Consider the following 21,876-nt stretch of genomic DNA (forward strand, 5'->3'; position numbering starts at 1 on the left):
ATGTGCTCTCAAGCTCAGAAGCCCCCATTCTTCTTCCATACCACAGTTCCTAAATGCTACTACCTATCTCACAGACAAATGGCAGGGGGAGATTACTCGACAGATTTGAAAGCCTGTTAACGATGGAGAATCACACTTTACTTTACTAACAGCGGATACTAACAATGAAATGGTACCAAAATAAAGAAAACTTAAAACTAGTATTACACTGGAAGGAACACTTACGGACAAAGTTGTACTTCTTGGAATAATATGGCCACCGTAGAAGTTAAAACGTGCTCGGAATGGGAGGGGCTAGAATGTAATATTCAGTAGGTTTTCATATACAATTTCACCGCTAGATGGGAAGAAATTTGACACAATGTAGCTTTAAGCTACTGTCATTTAATGTAAACACCTCTTGCAGCATTAAAAGCCTCCCAGGTAAAGGGAGGTATCATGTACTTTAAGCCACAGCAAGGTTTTTACCCTAAAGCTTCTATATCGGAAGTGTTGCATTTGCAGTATTTCTGTTAAAAAGAGGAACCGAGAGCAGCAGGGTGGTGGGTACAGGGTAACTTGGTTGTTGTACCGATGGAATTAACGCTGCTGAAATAAATAGACGTTGACTTTTAACACAAAATCCATTGTAGTACATGTAATTCCAAACGGGCCTCTACTACACTTTCATTTTGTTTTTGCTGTAAGTTCAGCATCCTTGACAGTCAATAAATCCACTGTATTTGAGTTACGTAACGAAAAGAAGAAACATAAAGAAAACTTCAAAGTACTTGTTAATTCTCAGCACAAATTGATTTAATGAAAAAGAAAGTTTTAAAAGGATTTTGAATAGAGCTCTTTCATTGCTCTTTAGATGGCCTTAAGCCTTGATTTACCAATTACGTTTTGTTCACAATAGAATATTTGGATAGGGCTGAAAGGGTTCAAAGGAATAAGTGTGCTGCAGAACTCATAATCAAGTCCATCAGGTTACAGGTTAGTGGTGATTACTCCCTAATGAGGGACACGTCTGCTCCCAGCCTGGACCCCCTGTGCGCCTCAGCAGGGCTAAGCCTCAACGTATGATGCACATATTGTCATTTTGTTAAAAATGAAACTGCCAGTTCAGTGTTGACTACCACAGTGTCAAGTCCAGTGTGTTTTTAGTAGGTGGTAACTCATGGGAAATTGTTTCTTACACAAATGGCCTTACTGTTTCAACCTCACAGTCTTTAAAATTGTTCCACATTTCTTGACTCGACTGAATTTCTCACACTCTTCCTTTTGAATCACTCCTCCTCTGACTCTCCTCTCACCCCACCAGGAGGCATGTCTACAGGGCAACCTGATAGCCAACTGCCTGGAGCAGCTGTCAGACCCCCACCCGTTGCTCCGCCAGTGGGTGGCCATCTGCCTGGGCCGCATCTGGCAGAACTTTGAACCGGCGCGCTGGTGCGGAGTTCGGGACAGCGCCCACGAGAAGCTCTACACCCTGCTGTCAGATCCCATCCCTGAGGTGAGAGTTTAATGCCAGAGTTAAGATACATTTGAAAAAGTATGAGGCGTTGTTGTTGATCATTATCCAAGCCCTGCGTAGATTTTTGTTAGTAAAACTGTCCAGATAAAAGTAGATTGCTTTGGTTGTTACACTCATATCACAAACATCTGTTTGCATTTCTTACTTCAACAAACTAGTAGTTGAAAATGGGCTTACAGCTGTAAGAACTGACTAGTAACACTTGTACACACAACTTGCTCATTATTATATCTTGTATTCTAAACAAGACCAAAAATGCATTCTAAAAACAACGAGAAAATGTCTATGAATTATTTAGTACACACATGTGTCCTGCAAGGCTAACCTGTTCATACACACTAATAAGAGAGAATTTAAATTTTGTAAAACACACACACACACACACACACACACACACACACACACACGCACACATGGAGCAGACCCACTCAGGCCAAACCCACTTGGACCCACCGTATTAAAACACGGTCAGCATCTGACTGGGTCGTGTGTGGACCAGAGGGAGAGCGAGACAGGGTTTGCCCTGAAGTTCACCCAGACACTCAGTGCCCTCACTCAAACACTGCACATATTTTCATTTATTCACACACACATGATCACACAAGGAACATCTGTTTCCACCAGTAACTTCCTCCTGCCCTTGGACAGCTTCTTTGGCTGCAGGGTTGAAACTGAGGTCTGCAGACACATCTGTCTGTGCGCACACACTTGTACTTGTCCAGCTGCTTTTCCAGGTTGTTCATTTTCTGTGTGTGTGTGTGTGTGTGTGTGTGTGTGTGTGTGTGTGTGTGCGCGCGTTAGTGTGTTTGTGTGTGTTTTATATAATTAAAATCAGTCAGTCTGGAGACTCAGACTGATTGATCATCTGACTGCATCAAATTGTAACAAAATAGAACACAATTTTAAAATTCTCCTCGGGTGTTAGTTTGAGACAGCTCACACACACTGCGGTATCAATAGTAGTAGATCTGCGATTAAGCAGAGTTTAATTAGGTTTAACGAAAGATCTGAGGGGACACTGCTCTTATTTAGTCATAGTTTGCAAGTGACTACAGCACTCTCACACACACACACACACACATAGGTTTTTGAGCACACATTGTAATGACGCAGACATTGTCAACTTCAATGTTAATGAACAGAGAGAAAGGCAAACCGCTTTTAAAATGTGGCGGCAGGACATGTGCAGGAGTCCAAAACAATGTCATACACACCTTTACAGTCAAACATAAAAACAACACACATTACTTTTGTAAAGTTGATAATGTCAGGGATGCCCTAGTGGCCTTTATTGGCTGTTTTTTCCAATAAAAGGCATTAAATTCCTTAAACAAATGTACTGAATAAATTAAGGTCCAACTGTCTAATCTGCATAAGAAATGTAGGAAAAAAGCTTTTACACTTGACTGAGATGAAAAAGTTGACATGACACAAAAGAGAGGATGTGATAAAGGCTCACAAACCTTTGAAGGAACGCCATTCAGGTCGTGTTTGGTGCAGGCAGCGGTGTCGGGGTGTACATAAGATCAATATGTCACAATGTGTCTCTCACCATAGCAGCTGATAAAAAAACAGTGTACATTCATACGAATCAAAAGACAAATATATTTTTAAATCCAATCACAAAACAATTACTTGGGAATCCCTGATCAACATTGTCATGTACTGAAAATTCAAAAAGTCCCTGAAAACCCGTTTTATTGGAAAAATAAATTGTGTCAAGGCGATGTTGATTCATCATTTGTCATGTTTAAGTGTGTGTATTAAAGGCATAGGTACGCAAACATACACATAAAGGCTATGCAACACAACACCATCACTAACCATGGCTTCCAAAAATACCATCTGCCATTTCTGCCATCTACACAGAAACGTGTTGATTTAAATCAACACATTTCTATATAGATGGTAGAAATCTACCAAAGGCTGTATGTTGACTGAGTGAATTTGGCACATTATAATGCTTCCCAGTATTATAGTTGTGTGTTTTAATTTGCTTTCAAGTCACAGTGCTTTTATGACTTTCTTTTATACCGGGTCTTAGAAATGAAATTCCAATATGTTCATCTGAAATGTCTTAGCTCATCATTTTAATTGGAGCGAAGCAAAGCATATTTAAAGCAACATCTGTGGGCTGTAGAATCACTAACGCTGCACCACAAGGTTAGGAAGTAGCTGTGCTGATGCATTTTCATGCTTGCAACGAAAGAAGAAAGGGGTTTTACGTCACCACGACAAACAATCCACCCAAATATTAATTATTGTGCGTGATTTGGTTCAATTTGGGAATTCAGTTCCTAATGGAATCCTCATTCTTTGTGACAGAAATTGGGACATCCAGTGAAGCGAGCAGAGAAAGTAATGAGATAAGTGAGAAAAAGCATCTTACGGGAGCCCACTGCACTGATCATCTCCACTGCATTTCATAGGAATACCTTTAGAGAAGATTGAGACATAATTAACGCTAAAACGTTCAACCACTGGTTTTACAAGACTTTGCAACACTTGTTGTCTGTCAAACTAATAGTTGGATTCCATAGCGAAGGGGCTGAGCACACTGTCTTCAGACGGTTAGAAAAGGCAGAGCTATGCATGGATGAAGGGAGATCAGACCGACCTAGTCTGGATCAACTGAAGTACATTTCCAGGATAATTGCCTGTGTTATACTTATACATCCGGCGCATGAGTTCCTCACCTTCCGCTTTCTGCGTGCAGCCACTTTCAAGTTTTGTTCGCTACAGGAAACAACAACAAACTTTGAGCTAGCTACACAGTGAAAATGGCAAGTTTTGAGAAAAATGTGGATTGTGTAAAATGGCAGGCCTGCTTGGTTCTTCAGAGATGATAGGAAAGATTTACAAAGAATATGTTTCTGGCATTTACTCTCTGACTGGAAAGTGTTGGAATTGTTTCCGGCTGACTTAAATAGCTCACTGTACCGTTTTGTTTGAACAGTTAACTTCATGTAGTATTGTTTGTGCTGTTTCCATTTGTGGGGTGCAAATGTTCCACCAAAACAAGTTTCTTCCTGAGACTATTTTGTGGAGCCACTGATGCTGCGTCCGGAGCATAGCGCTGCCCAAGGCAATTGTGATTGGCTTAAAGAAACGCAAATAACCCAGAGAGTTTTTTTTCTCCTATCCCAGAATAGATCTGTGGCTATGGAGGTAGGTCTGGCATTGCGGGACCAAGACTGACCAAACATCCAGCCTTATCCAAAAAGTGTTAGCCATGTGTTTTTAAAAAGCAAGAGCTTTAAAAAGCAAGAGCTTTATTGAACCAAGGGGAATGAAGTTGAAAGAGTTGTTGTATTTGTCCCGCTGCAGGTGAGGTGTGCCGCTGTCTTTGCTCTCGGGACGTTTGTGGGAAACTCTGCTGAGAGGACGGACCACTCCACCACCATCGACCACAACGTGGCCATGATGCTGGCCCAGCTCATCAACGATGGCAGCCCTGTGGTCCGCAAGGTCTCTGCAACTTCCACGCACACAAAATACATAAAGTTTGACATGTTATCATATGCAGGGTTTGATTTGTGAAAAAAGCATACACAACCAAACACGCAAGAATTAAATCCCCCTTTCAATACCTTTGATAGTGCCACTCGGCCACCAGGCAAAAACACTTATTTATGAACTTCAATATCCAATGGAAAATAATCTTAAAATGAAATAACACAACGTGGTGGCAACATAAAACAGAAAGGTAGAGGCTTGGGTGTGGCCTCTACCAAGTGCCACTTTGCTGGTCTGGAAGCCTTGTCGTCTCGCTCTCTCTCTCTCTCATGGCCAAATTCTCTGGGTGGGCAAAGCAGAGAAAGGGGAGGTAACCTTGCCCGTTATGACCTCATAAGGAGCATGATTCCAGATCGGCCCATCTGAGCTTTCATTTTCTCAAAGGCAGAGCAGGATACCCAGGGCTCGGTTTACACTTCTCGCCATTTCTAGCCACTGGGGGACCATAGGCAGGCTGGGGGAACTCATATTAATGTAAAAAAAAAGAAATCATAAAGTGACATGGTCATGCCATGGGACCTTTAAAGCTTCAGTGTGTAACTTCTTGACATTAATGAATGTCCGTTACATTCAAGCCATTGCCAAATGTGTTGATACAAAGCTAATTAAGACTATCCGAGTGTTCACAGAAGGCTTGTCTCATGTTGACTCACTGACAGTTTTGTTGTCATTACTTAGAATTCCTCACGGGGGCGACAGTAACTACGCACTGTAGCTTTAAAGCTATCAAGAAATGAATTTAAAGACAGCCATGATTACGGACTGAGTGATCATTATGTTTTACATTATTATCCTTCTACATTGGACAGGAGCTGGTAGTAGCACTGAGTCACCTGGTGGTGCAATATGAAAGCAACTTCTGTACAGTTGCCCTCCAGTTTATAGAAGAGGAAAAAAACTACACGGTGCCGTCACCAGCCAACACCGCAGGTACTGTACACACACACACACACACACACACACACACACACACACACAGAAGTATACTTCCACATTTGTGTTTTTGGCATTTAGCTCTTAGTCAACATAAATTACCTGTTGGTAGTAATTGGTGTAAATCTTGGGAGTCACATTCCCTTCACAGTGTTTCTGTGACCATTGTAGGAGAAATATAATGTAAAGTCATCATTTGGTTTGATAGTTTTGATCATTCTTTTCTTTGTTTGTTTAAAACTGACTTTATTGAATGTTCCAAGAAATACAAAAGGAAGATTTACTTTTATTTGTTCTAAATTCAACAAGCAATTTGCTGTATTTTATCAGAATACAGAAAGCAGCAGACCTTAGTACACATTTAAGTTCATTTATCTCAAGTAATATTACTAATTATCGTCAACATCGTTAGTTTCCTCATCTCTCTCGTTCCCTACCTAAACAAATCCAGTCAGATAATAGTGTGTTATTTATTCTAACGTTACACTCTTTACAGCATTTGTTTTCACTTGTTTGGAATGATGCTGGCTCTGACCTTTGCGTCCTGCTGTGTTGCGTCCAGAGCCTGGGAGCCTGACTCCAGTGAGGGACAGCCCAGCCATCCCACGCCTGCGATCGGTCAACTCCTACACCAACATCAGAGCTGCTACCACTGCCCGCAACCTGAACAAGAGCCTGCAGAACCTAAACCTCAATGAAGAGGGTAGGAAGGGGGGGGGAGTGCTGGGAAATAGAGCGAGTGAGAAAATAAGGCAAATGAGAGAGAGATAAATAAGGTGAAGCAGTAATGTAGGTAAAGTCGTGGGAGGACCGATGGAAGATTAAGGAAGAATAAATCAGCTAAATGTCAGATATTTATCCAAGAAGAGACCATTAGGATATTGTTTGGACAATGGATGTAACCGTCCTTGGGCTTACTTGTTCGTTCTATCATTGCCACTCCTGAGACGGACTCAGTAAGCATTAAAGGGGAACTTCCTTTTTTTCAACCTGGACTCTATTTTCCTATGTTTTTGTTTTTAAGTGACTGATGGAAACGACAATCCTTGACATTGGTCCAGTATTAAGCAAGTTTGCTTCAGTCGGCAGTCAGCGAAACAAGCTACAATGTAAATTAATGGGGCAATTGTCCAGCTTGTATTTACATTCACAAAAGTGCTTGTTTTGCCGCTAACTCAGATTAATATTAAGTGTCTGACAAGTGACCTACAATGGAAAGGATTTCTAAGGAGTTTGACCTTTCTGTTAAAGAATAAGATCCTTTTTTTAAACATAAAAACATCTGTGAAATTGCGTTTGGTAAATCAACTAGAACCCATGTAAATAATCTGTAATTTTAGCATCGTAAAATACAATTCATTCAAAGTCAACGGAAAGAAAGTAAAACTACTGTATGAAAAGCCGTTTTGGGTCGTCTTTCCACTTTTCCAACAATCACAACTCTATATTTGGTTGAAATAAACACCTAGTTTACTGATTACATGTGAAAATATGTTGGCACTTTACACGCCAGTATTGCTTTTATACATGCGTGGGTTTAGCGTTAGCAACCTTAAAGCGGTTTCTGAAAGGTTTTAAAAAGTTATATCTCTGTAGAGATCCTTTCCATAATGTTTTCATACACTTAGAATAAAAATCTGAGCCTGTCAGTAAAAAAAAATAAACCTTTAAACTGAACATTTGCCCCATAAGGTTACATTGCAGCCTAGTCTGCTGCTGTCGGTTGCAGTGTTCATGCTTAATACTGGACCAATTTAGGAGATTGGTTGTTTCTATCTTACACACAAAAACATAGTAAAATAGGGTCTAGGTTGGGGAAAAAAAACGAAATTACCCTTTAATAAGACTTTTCACAACCATCAGAGCGGTTGTGACCATTTGAAGAGATAACAGTTCAGGTTGTAGTGTTTATCTGTTTCAGCTCTCACATGCATAAGAAACTGGAAAATGCTCATCATCTCTGTCATCCATGTCTTCCAAATGTGTGTTGTGGATAAATGCCAGAACACATGGACCATTGATTGTAACTTATCAACATTTTGGCTTTGCTTTTCAGTGGTGAACTTTGTCTCTTTCCCAAAGCATCCCTATGCACTATTACTTCAGTAGTGAAGAATCACTCCACATAAAGTTATAATACTTGCAGTTGGAGGGCACACTACATTCAGGGGTCAAGCAGCAGTACCCATCAAAAGGGATTTTAAGTGGTAAAGCTTTCCGGAAATTAAGTTTTTTGTTTTCCAATTACTGCCTCAGACTACAAAAAACATTTTAAATGGCTAATGTCTCCTGAGAATGGTCAATTACAAATTTTCAGCAGTTTCAAGGTAGGGTAAAAATGGCCTTGGCTCTCATTTGGATTATCATGGGAGAATCTCAGTTTATGAAGCAACACTTCCAGATATTCCTCCAGTAACTCAAGGTTGGGTTCTGCTTGGCCAACGTCCCGCTGATATCTGCCTCAGTGACAAACTCAGAGAAATAATTTCATATTTTCCATCCCAGCTTTTGGCACCAATGTAATGCAGATTCAGGAAGCAGATGTTCTTTCATTTTGTATTTATTCACACATTTGCCAAAAAAAAAGGATGGAGCACACAGGGACAACAAGCTGCTGTGCTTCTTGGTCTCGGTTCAGTCCAGCAAATGTGCAGACTTAAGACTGCCTGACCACCAGTGGGGGCTGGGAACTGTCCATGGGTCTGAACTGTTAAGACCAGCTCCAAAAGTAGCAACAGGAGCAGGGTTTAGACTGTGGCATGCACTCTCCACTCTCAACCCTGAGCAGGAAACATCCGCCGCCATGAATCCTGATAGACGGTTGGCTCGCTAAGCTGCTGTATTGTACATTATTATGTGCTTTACCTGTAGATACATCACACCTCCAAAACAATGATTACTTGCTACAAATTTTAAATTAGTGCGTGTATACTGTCAGATAATGGGAACACAGAAAAAATATCTGCAGCGTTGGGAAGGTTACTTTGGAAATGTAATAGATTACAAATTACCCTACTTAAAATGTAACAGTAGTGTAAGGATTTCAATTATTCATTATAGTAATGTACTAACTAATTAAATTTAATTACTTTTAGACTACTTTTAATTTTTTTTTACAATTTTTAGCAGTAAAACTATTTTGTTACTTAAACTAGATGCATAATTATGATAGATAACCCTAATGGCATGCAAACTAATCATGTAATGATTAAGCTTTAGTGTGTCCACAGCTCTGTGAGCACGTCCTGCTGTCCCTTCTGAGCTCTTAACCTCCGGTTTGAGTCACCGCCGTGTGATTCAGACAGCTAAAGCTAACTGCCCGCCCTCTGTCTACCAATGCCAGCCTGAGTAATGCCTATGCCCTCAGTGATATTAAATCACTGGCTCTTGGTGACGCGTGTAACTTACTGCAGACACCATTCCTAATTCACCTTCTCAGTGCTTTTCCAATATGCAGTGGTGTTTATCACCAATAAGCACCAAGCAGAGCAAATTTCCACCTTCTACCAATCTCCATTTCCACCTTTTCAGCCTGCAGTCAGTTTGGAGAATGCATGGCGTTTGGGTATGTGGGAGTCAGAGTAATGTCTGATGATAAAGAGTTACAGCGGGAGATGACTGAGCCTGACAGATGAAATTAAGCTATGAGCTCAGTTGTTGTCCAAGTATAAGGATTTCTTACACACCTCACGCCTTACTGGATGATGCTTTAGCTATTGGCTTTTTACGACAAAAATAATTACAACAAACTTTATTTATACAGCACTTTTACAGCCACTAAAGTGCTTTCTAAACAAAATAAGAGCCTATCATTCTTTCTCTTTAACCTCGTATGACATTAATGATGATCATGATTTTCTTTCGCTGATTTGATCTGAGCGTTAACAGTTAACAAATTTTGTGCGTGTGTGTGTGTGCGCGTGCGTGTGTGTGTTCAGGTGGACCAGCAGCCTTCTCTCCTGGTAACCTGAGCACCAGCAGCAGCGCCAGCAGCACCCTGGGGAGCCCCGACAATGACGAGTACATCCTCTCCTTTGAGACCATCGACAAAATGAGACGAGTGTCTTCATATTCTTCGCTCAACTCCCTCATAGGTAACAATATGGAATTGATATTCGAGATGATTTCAATTTTTGTTGTAAGGCCTGGCTCAGGTTAAACTTCTTTTATGAAACATGATCAAACATAAACCATGAAGGCCTTATACCTTGTTTCTGTTATCCATTTTGAAAATGGAGATTGTCAATCACAACAGAAATACGAATATAAACTACTTACCGATACCAGCATTTTGGCAGTACCGGAGCCTTTTCCAATACTAGTATCGGTATTGAAACTTCTCTAGTAACAACTGGCCAGTAGTGCTTACTGCCAGTGGTGGTAGCATTAGGACTGCTATGACTGTAGACTTCAGGCAGGGTGAGGTATATGCCCGCCTATGTGTTTTATTTCATTAAACTGTTTCATTTTTAAAGGGGAAACTACATTTATTTTTTCAGTTCACATTTAAAATGATAAATGCACTTTAAAAACGTTTTACCGTTTACCCAACTCATTTAAATAGCCCCTGTTACTGTATGTTGTGAACCGTTAACTTTGGTTAATATTGTATGGGGCGTCTTTTCTTGCGGTGGACAAATGTCATTGGTCTGGAGCTTAGCAACTGGAGCTTAGCAACTGGTGTGGTTTAAAGAAATGCGAACAAACCAGAGCCTTTATTTACTCCTATCCTGGAATGTATGTGGTGGAGCAAGACCTTATTTCACAGCTCTGTGGCGATAGGTCTGGTGATGAGAGACTATGATATCTATTTTCCATACTGTATTTTCTCTGTTAAAGGTATGCCAGTTGTGCATCTGGAAGCTGTTGGCAGCATTAATAATGGACATTCCCATATGGACTTAGCATGAGAGAAAAACGGGGAGGAAAAGTAAATGGCCAGCTGAATGCGATGGCATCAGAAAAAGAAGATCTCACGCAGGTGAGGGTGAAAGCCCCTAAGCGAGAGAGGCGACAGAGAGGAACGCTCCCAGTCCAAGAATAGAACTAGTGTAAAAACGGTTTGCAGATGTGTAAAGGACAGCAGAGAGGAGGAGGGTGTAAACTCTCTGAGCCACCAGGGGCTATTAAATTGCTTTTCCTTGTACACTGAAGTCCAACCCGCTCACTTTTCCCCTGCTCTCGGCTGATTGGCGGGTTCCACCATGCGTCCTGACAGCCAGTTTGTGTGCGAGCAAGAAACCCATTAACTTACTCTCACGCCCCCTTCGGGAAAGGAGAATTCAAAACTGGGGTTTCCCTTTTACCCCCCCCCCCCCTCTCTCTCTCTTACTCATTGTTGCATTTCAAGTTACAAACCACTTGTAATTTCCCAGCCGCCCTGTCACATTCCAGTATGTGACTTTTGCACGGCACAAGGGGAAATGAGTCGAAATTGAAAATCTCATGGAAAAGTAAATTGAGCTCCGGAGAGCAGGGAATTTGACTTAGCATGAAAGTAGATTCAGGTTCTATAATGAAATTTCCTTTTCAGCTTGTTTTCTTCGATCTATTCTTCAAATGAATGCCACCTCATTTTAGGTGTTTGGTCCTAATGAGGAAACTCAATTTCCTCTGATCTTTAAATTAACTTTAACAAAATTTTCTGTGTAACCCTGAATGGAGTTCCACTCCAATGCATGTGCATATTTTGTCTTAAAATTTCATGTCCATTTTTCTCTCTCAAACACAGACAAAGTAAAAGCAAAGGTATCTTAAACTCCACAGGCACACAAAATATTTTGTGTGCATGTTTTCCTCTATGGGAAGATACAACAGGTCATCTTCTAATCTGGGATTTATCAACTGCAATTCAGCCTTGTCAGCCAGCTGTTCCAGTAAGAGAGGTTTAGCATTCAATAACCGCTTAAACCTTTTTCAAATTGCTTGAAGGCCTTAGTGCAGACCTGAGGTCCCTGTGTAAAACAGGTTCAAAGTCATATTGGCCCCTCGCCCACTAAGCTGTGCACCCGCCACAGCTGAAAAGCCTCCCCACCTCACTTTTTTATAACTTCCACCTCGCAGTGTGCTGCATGGATAAATAGGCAGGTCAGTGCAGAGGAATTGATGGCAGTATCAGTACTAAGGAGCATAAAGAAAAGGCTGAACTACGTACTTGAGTGCCGATTAGTGTTGAATTTCATGTTCTGTTTGCATTCACGTTTCCCTGTTTCTGTCACTTGCATTCAGTTAGCTTTTTTTTTCTTCTTTTTTTTAAATACCCCAGGCCGGAGTCGAGCCCCGGTCAGCTGCGTTGATGAGTAAACCTCGACATATGGGTGCCCGCTCTACCAACTGAGCTATCCGGTTACACTTACACACATTTCCCAGGCACCCCATGCTTAATGCAAAGGCAAATTCTGAGCCAGGAAAACCCTGCTCATGCGCTTCTATCTTTTTGTTTAGTTTGAAGTTTACTTCATAAGACCCTTGGGGCTTTTGTTTTTTATCTCGTCTAAAAATTGTATCAACTTGTTTCTTTTTGGACATCTATGTTTTGCAAATGTTGAGAGGTAAAAGTGGCCTGTGTATTACTCAAAAAACAAATTGAAACAATAAAGCAGCTGTGAAGGATAACAAAACTGTAGGTGTCGGCGTCGGGACCGTTTTTGTAGTGATTTATTGATTTGCATTTTAAACATTCATTTTTTCTATGTTTGTCTTTGCCTTTCTACTATAATTTGTACAAATCCTACATCACTGTAAATACCACACAATGTTCTGTGTTAGGCTGTAATGGAAAAGAACCACCATATTGTAAGATAAATACAGTTGTGGTTCAGAGTTTGTTTTTGAGCTTTAACAATTATAATGACATAAATGTAAAGCTGTACATTGTAGTGATTGGTATGCTAACATGCTCCCAGTGACAATGGTAACCTGCTGAGGTGTGGACTTGGGACTGGCGACTTGGACTCGATGCGAGTCACCGTTTTGATTACAAAAAATGAATTAGTTAAGATTAGATTTGGACGTGAAAGTTAAGGACTTGAGACCTGACTTGACTTGAGGCATGATGACTTGGATAACTTGCGTGTATTCATAAGTTTGAATGTTATCTGTAAAATATTTAATAATTTAATGTTGTCAAATTTTTTTGTAACTATCAAGTAAGCTATCTGCGGAACCATGATTGGACGACTCAAAAAGCTCCTTGGTATGGGATTGTTGTGATTGGATGACTACCCTGATGGGCTACTAATACCTTGTGTCTTTTGTCTTTATGAAGACTGGATACTACAGGTAAGAGTAATTTATCTTGCTCTGGGATCTGGGACTTGACTAGCCTTTACCAAGGACTCGACCTGACCTGACCTAACTAGTGACTTGACTTCGCCCCCCCCCAAAAAAAAAAAAAAGAAACTCGAGACTTGGACCAAATGACTTGAGACTTTCTTGAGCAAAGATGCCTTGGTCTGTGGTTCTCTTCCATATCCCGAAGCACATGGCCCAACCACCACTGCCATTCGCCTTTTTGGAGCCTTAAACAACTGAATCAAATTCCACGGCATTGAAAGATATTCAACTTAAAGCCAAAAATGTCAAGTTAGTAGGATTATTTCTCTGCCATGTCATGGCAATCCCCCCCAATTGTGATCGAAATTTTTCATTCTTGTATAATGCCAGCTATGTTTTGGGAGCTAGAGAAGGTCGTCCTCTAACCACAGGGTTGGTGGTTTGATCTTCGGCTCCTGTCCACAAGGCAATGTGTCCCTGAGCATGACTCTCAGCCTCAAACTGCTCCTGATGGCCGGGCCAGCACCTTGCATGCTGCCATCGGTGTGTGACTTTACATATGGGTGAAAGAGAAGAAAATTGCTTTGGCTAAAAGAGCTATACAGAGCCATTTAATGCCTGATAAAGGCGGCTGAAGTAACACTTTGCTTAATCAAAGGATTCAGGTCTACCTGTGTCAGTGTATTTGAGGCACTCTCCCATTTAAAGAGCATCACAGTTATGATTCGGTGTGGCTTGCACTTACGAGCCTGACGTTGTCATACTCAGATTCTATTCATATGAGTCTGATACTCCTCCATTGGGCTTTGATTGTAGAGCATGCTTTAACCGAACCAGGAAAGAAAATGCCTCTGCACTCTGTTGGAGAGACCTACAACCAATCAGAGCAACGGAGTGTGCGACGAATGTTGAACTTTTGCCGAATCCCATAGGAAGGACAGCAACAGTATCTTTCCAATCGACAAATGCCTTGATCGCGGTTCTCTGTTCCTCTTTTAGAATGCGCTGTCAATGTCTTCTCTAAAAGACGCCATGGCAGAATCTACAGCGGCAGCCGTCTTTGTTGTAAACAAATTCAACCCAAGCACTCTTTGGTGAAGTGGTGGATTACTTGAAGTCTGGCGGGCATCCAGGCTCTAACTGCTTACATCTCCCCATGAAATATATCTCAAATATGCCTCACAGTGGAGTTTCGTCTCTGCTTTCAAATGTTCTGATGCATTTGTTTATGCTTCAAACATTTACAACTCCAAAAAATGGCTATGCAGTGTTACAAGTATTTTATGTCATCTGCCAGAATTGAGGAGGCCATAAAACCGTGATGCAGTGGTTCATTCAGACAATAGTTAACATCTTTACTACTGTACATCCATTCCACTGTGCACAGGTCTTGTGTCAAGTCAGGACAAGTCACTGGTGCTGCGTTGAGCCAGTGAGTAATGTCAGCCGTCATGTGTTTCCCTCATGTGGACGATGTAGAGGCGGTGCAGTGGTAATTTGTGTGCACCCGTAATGTAGCGTGGCAGTTAAATGGGAAAGGAACCATATTTCACATTTATCAACTGGCTGTTTACTGCGGAAGGCTAGCTATTGCTAATCATATCCTTCCCCTCAGGCTACAGCCTAATCACCTCTTCAACTCCGTCACTCGCTTTTTCTTCCTCTGGCCCTCTATTCTTTTCATCTCTTTCCTCTTCCTTCATTCTCTCTGCTCCTCACCTTCTTTTCAGATTCCTCCTTGTGCTTATTGTATCCGCTGTAGCTTTCGAGCCTCCTTCCCTTTTTTTTTCTCTTCCATCTTTGAAGCTTGGAACCATTGAACCCTCTTGGCACTCTCTGGAGAGGAGTCTGCACTCTAAGAGGGCCCAGGCTTCAATCATTCCCACTTCTCCACAGCACCCTGAGGAGTTTGCAGCTCCAAGGCTCGGCATGCATGCCTTGTGGAAAAGTGAGGACAGGACTTAAAATAAATAAGAACATGAGATATCCTCCCACGTCAGGTTTACTGGACCAATTGCTAGATTAGGACGATCTGAGGGGGGGAAACCTCAAAGTGGCAAAAGGATAAATGGCAGTTGGAGAATATTTTACTGCTCAGTGTCCCTTAGGGAGAGGAGATTGAAGCTGACCGCAATGGGACATTTAAAAGGATGAGACAAAGCAAAAAAAGGCACAGCAGCAGGGAAGGGGGCTCAGTGCACTGCAGAGACAATGTGCTAATGCAAGTAAAGACCCAAATAAGGGGGGTGGATAAGAAGGAGGTTGTTGGTAACATAAAAGAAATGCAAGACAGGCAGGTCGAAGCCCTAAACAAAAATAAAACAGAAAATAGAAAGAGAGGGATGGAGAAGATGGCAAATGAGCAAACAACCATTCAAAGGTGAAATTGAGAAAACAGTCACCGTTCACTGTTAAAACAATGCTGAAGATTAAAATTGCGACAGATGAACAAAACCACCTGACAATAGGAGAGGCTTTGGTCATTTGTATTCATAATGGTGACCGCTGACAACAATAAAGCTCCTGTGGAGGAGGGGAACCAGCTGTGTTGTGCGCGTGCGTGTTGGTTAATGATGTACATTACCTGACACTGGAGGTCATTTTCCCTCTGCCACCTCAACACATCCAACAACTGTAGAAGAGGAAAATGACTGGGGCGGGTATCACAACGCTAATGAGATGGTCGTGCATTCCCCTTTAGCTGTTAGCTCTGCTGTGTTAATGAACTTGGTTAGGAGTTATGAGGGCTACACCAGAGTGATATGCCGGTGGGTGTACTGAGTGTGTTTTCCTCTACTGTATGTGTGTAGGATTTGCAAGATTCCTACGGTGTATGGAATTTAATTTTAGTCATTTCTAGGCCTGGATAAATATGAAAAACAGACTGGGGGGGGTATGGATGAATATTTGTTTCCAAAGTTTTGTCCTTATTCTGTTTTCTCAATTATCTACAAACAAAATGATCGCACAAGCAGAATGTGTTTCACGGCGTTTTGAGCAGGCAGCCAGGGCAGCCAAAATGATTACCAGTGTGTGAGAGAGCGCAGGCCGGAGCCAGCTTGCTGTCTGCAAAACAACTCTGCCCCTAGTGCAAAATGTTTGAAAGAGGAATATCTTCCAACTTTCTGAGTAGGAGTGTGGTTAAATGGCCAAATTTGGATTAATGCAAGTTTTTATATATATATATATACATATATATATATATATATATATGGGAAATGAAAAAGCTAGATGCAGTTCTTTCCAACATGGGGGAGGTGGCAGGGTAGGCCATATGCACACCGCCAATTTTGGCAAGTTTTTGAGTATGTTGATCAAAAAAGCGATTAATTGGCCGGAAAAAAAATTTCTTCACTTTCAATTGGGCCTTTGCTGCTCAGGCCCAAAATATTAAGATACTGTTATTTTTTCAGCTAATAGGAGGCACATGACATGATGGAAATGTTACAATCATCTTCTGCTCGCTGTCACAGAGCAACAATCAATAAAATCAAATTTATTTGTATTAAAAAAACAAAAACTAAGCAGGACTTTATTTTAAGCAGGAAACAATAGGTGTCGGGAATGCTGTGTGTGGATTGTATTATGTGTATTGTCTAAAACTTTCCCTGGAAACAGAATTTTTATATTCTGGAAAAGTAAACTATGTTAACTCAGTTTATTTGCTTTGTGCGTCTTTTCTAGGTGTGTCCTTCAACAGTGTTTACACTCAGATCTGGAGAGTGCTGCTGCATCTCGCTGCAGATCCTTTTCCTGAAGTGTCAGATCTGGCCATGAAGGTCCTCAACAGCATAGCATACAAGGTATGTTGTGTTTGATCCTTTAAAACTACTGGACCTTGTTTCTTGTTTTCTTTCCTGTTTTCATTATACAAAAGTGTTCAAAGCTTAACGTTAAAGCCATTGTCAGGATGTTGTCCTCTTTTATTGGTTGATTAAAATGTTTAGGATCCAAGATTTTAAGCGTCTTCCTGCCATACTCATAAGTCATTTTGAAGATGAGTATCAACGCATTTTTTAGAGTATAACATAATGAGGGGGGAATGATTGACTTTTTGTCTCTGTGTCCGAATGTCAGTTCTTTTTATTACATGGTTATGCGGTGGAAAAGCTCTGTTTGTAGCACACACGTTCTACCCTGCCACTGGCATTTCCTTCTTTCATAAGGCCATTACTTTTGTGCAAATGCAATTAAGGGCCAATGACTCCCCCAGGCTTGGGAGAGCAGAGCAAAGAGGCTGCTGTAACTTAAGAAACCATAATAACCGCTATAGTCCACCACCCATCCTAACCCTCTGGCAGAATGCGTTTTCCAACACCAATTGTCCCGTGTTAACTTCAGAAGCAGCAGCATCTCTGTGATGGACTCCAAACGAAAGCCAACAGGCCTTGATTTACAATATAATGCAATAGAGTACTCTTCTTACAGCTAAGCCATTGTGCTGTCTATGTTGCACCACAACACACTTCTGTAGAAGAAGTTTCTTTGTACCTGCAGACTTGAAGTCAAATGAGCATACTATGGTATCAAATTTATATAAAAAATGACCACGCTGACAGCCAACGTATGGAAACAGCTGAAACAGAAGCACAATTTAGTCAAGCACTGCATCTGCCCCAGACCTTCTGCATCATCTTTACAGGTCTGTTACTTGTAATAGTTGTAGATTTTAGGCTTAAGACGTGACGTAATGCATGAGGACTTGACGCAATCTTTCACTGCCGCGCGACTTGACTTCTAACCTAAAAGCAAAAACATTTAATTCTCATGTTCTGACCTGGTAAAATCCATTGAGGATAAAGAGTAAGACAGGGAAAGGTAACCCTTCCATTGACACACGGCTTGAGCAGCTTTTAAAGAAAATATTCAAATGTTTTGTAATTTTAATGGTTAATTGTGAAAGACTTGAAAATGACATGCAATAAAGACATTTGACACAACTTGTTTCCACTGCATTGACTTGAGACCATCTTTGACTTTGTTTGTTTATTTAGATCCCCATTAGCAACTGCATTGCAACAGTAACTATTTTTGCTAGCCTCTCCATTCATAGAGCTTTAATATCAGAAAATACATTGATACGCATCCATAAAATTCATAGTCAGAATATGACTTCATACAGAAGCACAGCCACTAGAACAACCAACACCAACTCAAAGCCTGTGTAACACATATTATGGTTCTATATATACATTTAGTTGTTCAATCAGTTATATTTGCAACTTATCGATGAAGCACAAATAAAGTGGGATGGATAGGTTTTATCCATATCACAAGAACAGAAAATATATACATATATAAATACAGTGGGGTTTGAAAGTTTTGGGACCCACGTAAAAGTTTGTATCAATGATAGGTTTCTATTAAGTATTATATTTTGTGTTTTTTAGTTATGATATTTTAATAAAGCAGACTAGAGAATAATTCACTAATAATAACTGCTTTTTACAATTAACCAAGCCAATTAATTGTTTGTTCCACTTACTTGTGTTCTAAAAACTTTTTTCCTTTGACTTGAGGCTTGAATGTGACTTATCTCAGTTGACTTGATGGATTTGACTCTGACTTGTCTTGAGAGATCTGACTCAGACTTGTCCTGAGAGATTTGACTTGGACTGAGTGACTCAGACTTGTCTTGATTGAGTACATGAGACTCATCTTGATTGAGTGACTCGGAATTGTGTCTAGAGATTTGACTTGGACTGAGTGACTCAGACTTGTCTTGATTGAGTACATGAGACTTATCTTGATTGGGTTGACTCGGTCTTGATATATTTGAGACTTGAATTTGTTTCAGTTACAATCGGACGAGAACACACTCCTCTTTGGCTCTGGTTATAAACCATAATTTCAGTACAACAAAGTTGTAGGTGAAACACTGTGTGGCACTAGTGTCACTCATGTCATACATACCGTGGGTGCTTGTGGGTGGTGAGGGTGCAGTGGATATGACAGAGGCCTTTGGTGTGGGTTCAATTCCCACTGTGATACATCAACCAATGTACCACATATAGCAATTGTATGTCGCTTTTGGATAAAAGTGTCACCGAAATGACATGTAATAATGTCTGTAAACCTAAAAAAAGAAATGAGGGAAATTAGTTTGACTTTTAAAAAAAGAATGACAAACTAAAGACCTGAATGCCTTAACTTTCTAAATCTAATGAGTTATTATACGTGGAGCCTACATTAATTTTTGTCTTGCAGAGAGCTCATCAGAGACAGCTTAATCAGAGAAGATCCATCCCAAGTTCACAAGTGTTAACATTAGGCTAACTGGGAATCCAGCGCCTTTAATTAGGTTTTTAAATGTCAAATGTTATTGATTTGTAACAAACTGAACAAGGTCAGCAGCTAATTAAAATTGACTTGGTTCTCAGATGATGAAAGCATTAAATGGTTTTTAATAGCCCCTCTAGCTGCATGATGCTAGGGTGGAAGGCCTTGAGTCTTTATTTATTTTTTTTAATCTTTTTTTATTATCCTGTTTTTTGTTGTATGCCCGGACTTTTCTCTGCAAGTTTTACTGCGTAAAATTTGAATCTAGTTGTTTCCAGTGCAATTGGGGAAAAAAACGTTACCATACAATGTCCTAAAATGTTTGAATGGACCTTGGGAAGGCTTGAAAATAAGTAGTCATAGTCATGAGAGGCGATTATTACTTCTCATTTATCTTTGCCTGACGCAACAGATATCTCTATTCACACACTTAACCTATGTTGCCAGACACATCTTCCCTCCATCAGTACACCGTCTCTGCCTTGACCAAACCTCTGTCTCCTCCCCACCTCCATGTCATCATCATACATCAAGGCCGTTGCTTCTTTCAATTATAAAACCAGAACATTTCAAGTTTTTTTTGAGCCTGTAAACCCTACCAGAGCCCTTGTTAATAGCATGGTCTGTGCACACACATTCATTTCTTTGCTCTGTTGTCTCACTTTCCAGCCAATTAATGATGGGAGGAAGCTGTTTGAAACGGGGAGCGAGGCATTGCAAGCTGTTTTCTAGTATGCAGAGAATCAACTGCTCGAACCGATTACCATCGTTTCCTGCTAATGTGGGAGTTTTGCATATCATTTTCTGGAAAGCTTGTCAGCAGATAAGACGTGTGTTCTCTGTGTAAGCATGATGTTTGTTTACCACATGTTGAGGATCTGCAAATGTTGATGAATAATCCATGAACATGTTGCATTATTTAGTCGTTTTAACCGATGAGCTTGCAAAGTCACAATCATACCAGCATCTGGTATCTAGTATTTTCTATATTTCCTGAAGGCTGGAAATACATACAGTAGGTGGTGAAATTTAATGACTTGGACAAAAGACAAGGTTGTCAATGGACCCACACTGACTGTTGCAGGACAAGCGTGATAACTCAGGTTTCTTTTTTTTTTTTTTTAAGATCCTTTTACTAGTGTACAGCTGCACATTGCCGCAACCTCTTTCAAACTCTCAAAATGAACTCCAGGAGAATTAATACTGCAGTGTGGAGCTCGGTTTGGCCATATAAATGTCAGAGTTTCTTTGCAAGAGGTCTGCCGTGCACTGCTGCCTTCACACACAAGCTGCTACCCATCATCTTTTAGTCAAAAAAATCTGCATTGTTTTTAATATAAGTTATAAGTCTGCTTTTACATTTTTATGTCCTTCTCATCATATTGATCCTGTGCTAGAGTAGAAAACGTACTTAGATCAGTGACTGAGCTATTTCCATAATAACCCTTTCAGCCGGCTTTACTGCTGTTTTGTTTCATTTCCAATTGACTCTTAATGAAGCGCTAACAGCTAAGGATTGAATTTGTGTATACTTTGCATTCCGTACTTCTCCTCTCTCCCTCGCTCTCAGCATTTCAGACACGCGCGCACCAACAAAAGACACTTGCCGCAATTTTTGTAATTAGCATAGAAATCAAATCCGAGGTAGTAAAATGTGTTGGCCCGCGTTAACTGGATTTACGCTGCAATACACAGTTTTCCTCTCCACCTAGCTTGAGTAAACAACAACCCTGTTATTTATCAATGATGCCTTGCCTGTATTGTCTTTATTAAGTTTACCCCTCCCTTCTGAGCAGCCATTACACAACTCACAGTGAAGAGGTTATATTACCAGCTCCTCCTAATGAGATAAAGTTCGGAAAATGGAAGGCAAACTTCGAAAAGTGCTCACTGTTACAGCAAGGATTTTAGGCGTTGATTCTAATCCTGCTCTCAGGTGTGCCTTTGACATATTGGAAACCCTGCCCCCCCTTCCCATTTGAGGGGGCTTTCACACCTGCCTCATTTAGTTTGGTTGAATCACACTAAAGATGGGTTGTGTAAATACAGTAATCACACTCGGTTGAGCACCAAAAGCGCAAAGAAGCGTAAACTCTGGAGCGCTTTGGGTTTTTGGTGAGAACGTGAACCCATCTTGAACCGCACCACATATAAATACTCCGCAAGTTGCAACACCATGACAACTATAACAGCTTTCAGTGTTTCTCTCACAGAAATAGACTGCAGTCACTCGCATCTATGTGGTCAAACTAGCTGCCACTAAAGTAAGAGACCGACAGAGCAGGGGGAAGTCTCAGTGACAGACTCTGGTTATTGAAATGAGCTGGTTTGTCCATAGAGGATGCAAGAAATAGGGT

General features: G+C 40.8%; 2 protein-coding genes across 5 annotated transcripts in view; one reads left to right on the forward strand and one right to left on the reverse strand.

Annotated features, from left to right (window-relative positions):
• The window catches only part of LOC117956277 (excitatory amino acid transporter 3-like), a 381,877-nt gene that overhangs the window by 240,331 nt on the left and 119,670 nt on the right, over positions 1-21,876 (reverse strand). The window lies entirely within an intron of this gene.
• The window catches only part of rptor (regulatory associated protein of MTOR, complex 1), a 184,551-nt gene that overhangs the window by 118,286 nt on the left and 44,389 nt on the right, over positions 1-21,876 (forward strand). For all 4 annotated transcript variants that reach the window (XM_034891052.1, XM_034891060.1, XM_034891069.1 and 1 more), the window contains exons 17-22: positions 1,304-1,495; positions 4,844-4,984; positions 5,842-5,962; positions 6,528-6,668; positions 9,904-10,059; positions 16,925-17,043. In XM_034891052.1, coding sequence (XP_034746943.1) covers positions 1,304-1,495; positions 4,844-4,984; positions 5,842-5,962; positions 6,528-6,668; positions 9,904-10,059; positions 16,925-17,043 — 870 coding nt within the window. The remainder of the gene's footprint in view (positions 1-1,303; positions 1,496-4,843; positions 4,985-5,841; positions 5,963-6,527; positions 6,669-9,903; positions 10,060-16,924; positions 17,044-21,876) is intronic.

Source organism: Etheostoma cragini, chromosome 2 (genome assembly GCF_013103735.1).
Source record: "Etheostoma cragini isolate CJK2018 chromosome 2, CSU_Ecrag_1.0, whole genome shotgun sequence".
Lineage (NCBI taxonomy): Eukaryota > Metazoa > Chordata > Actinopteri > Perciformes > Percidae > Etheostoma > Etheostoma cragini.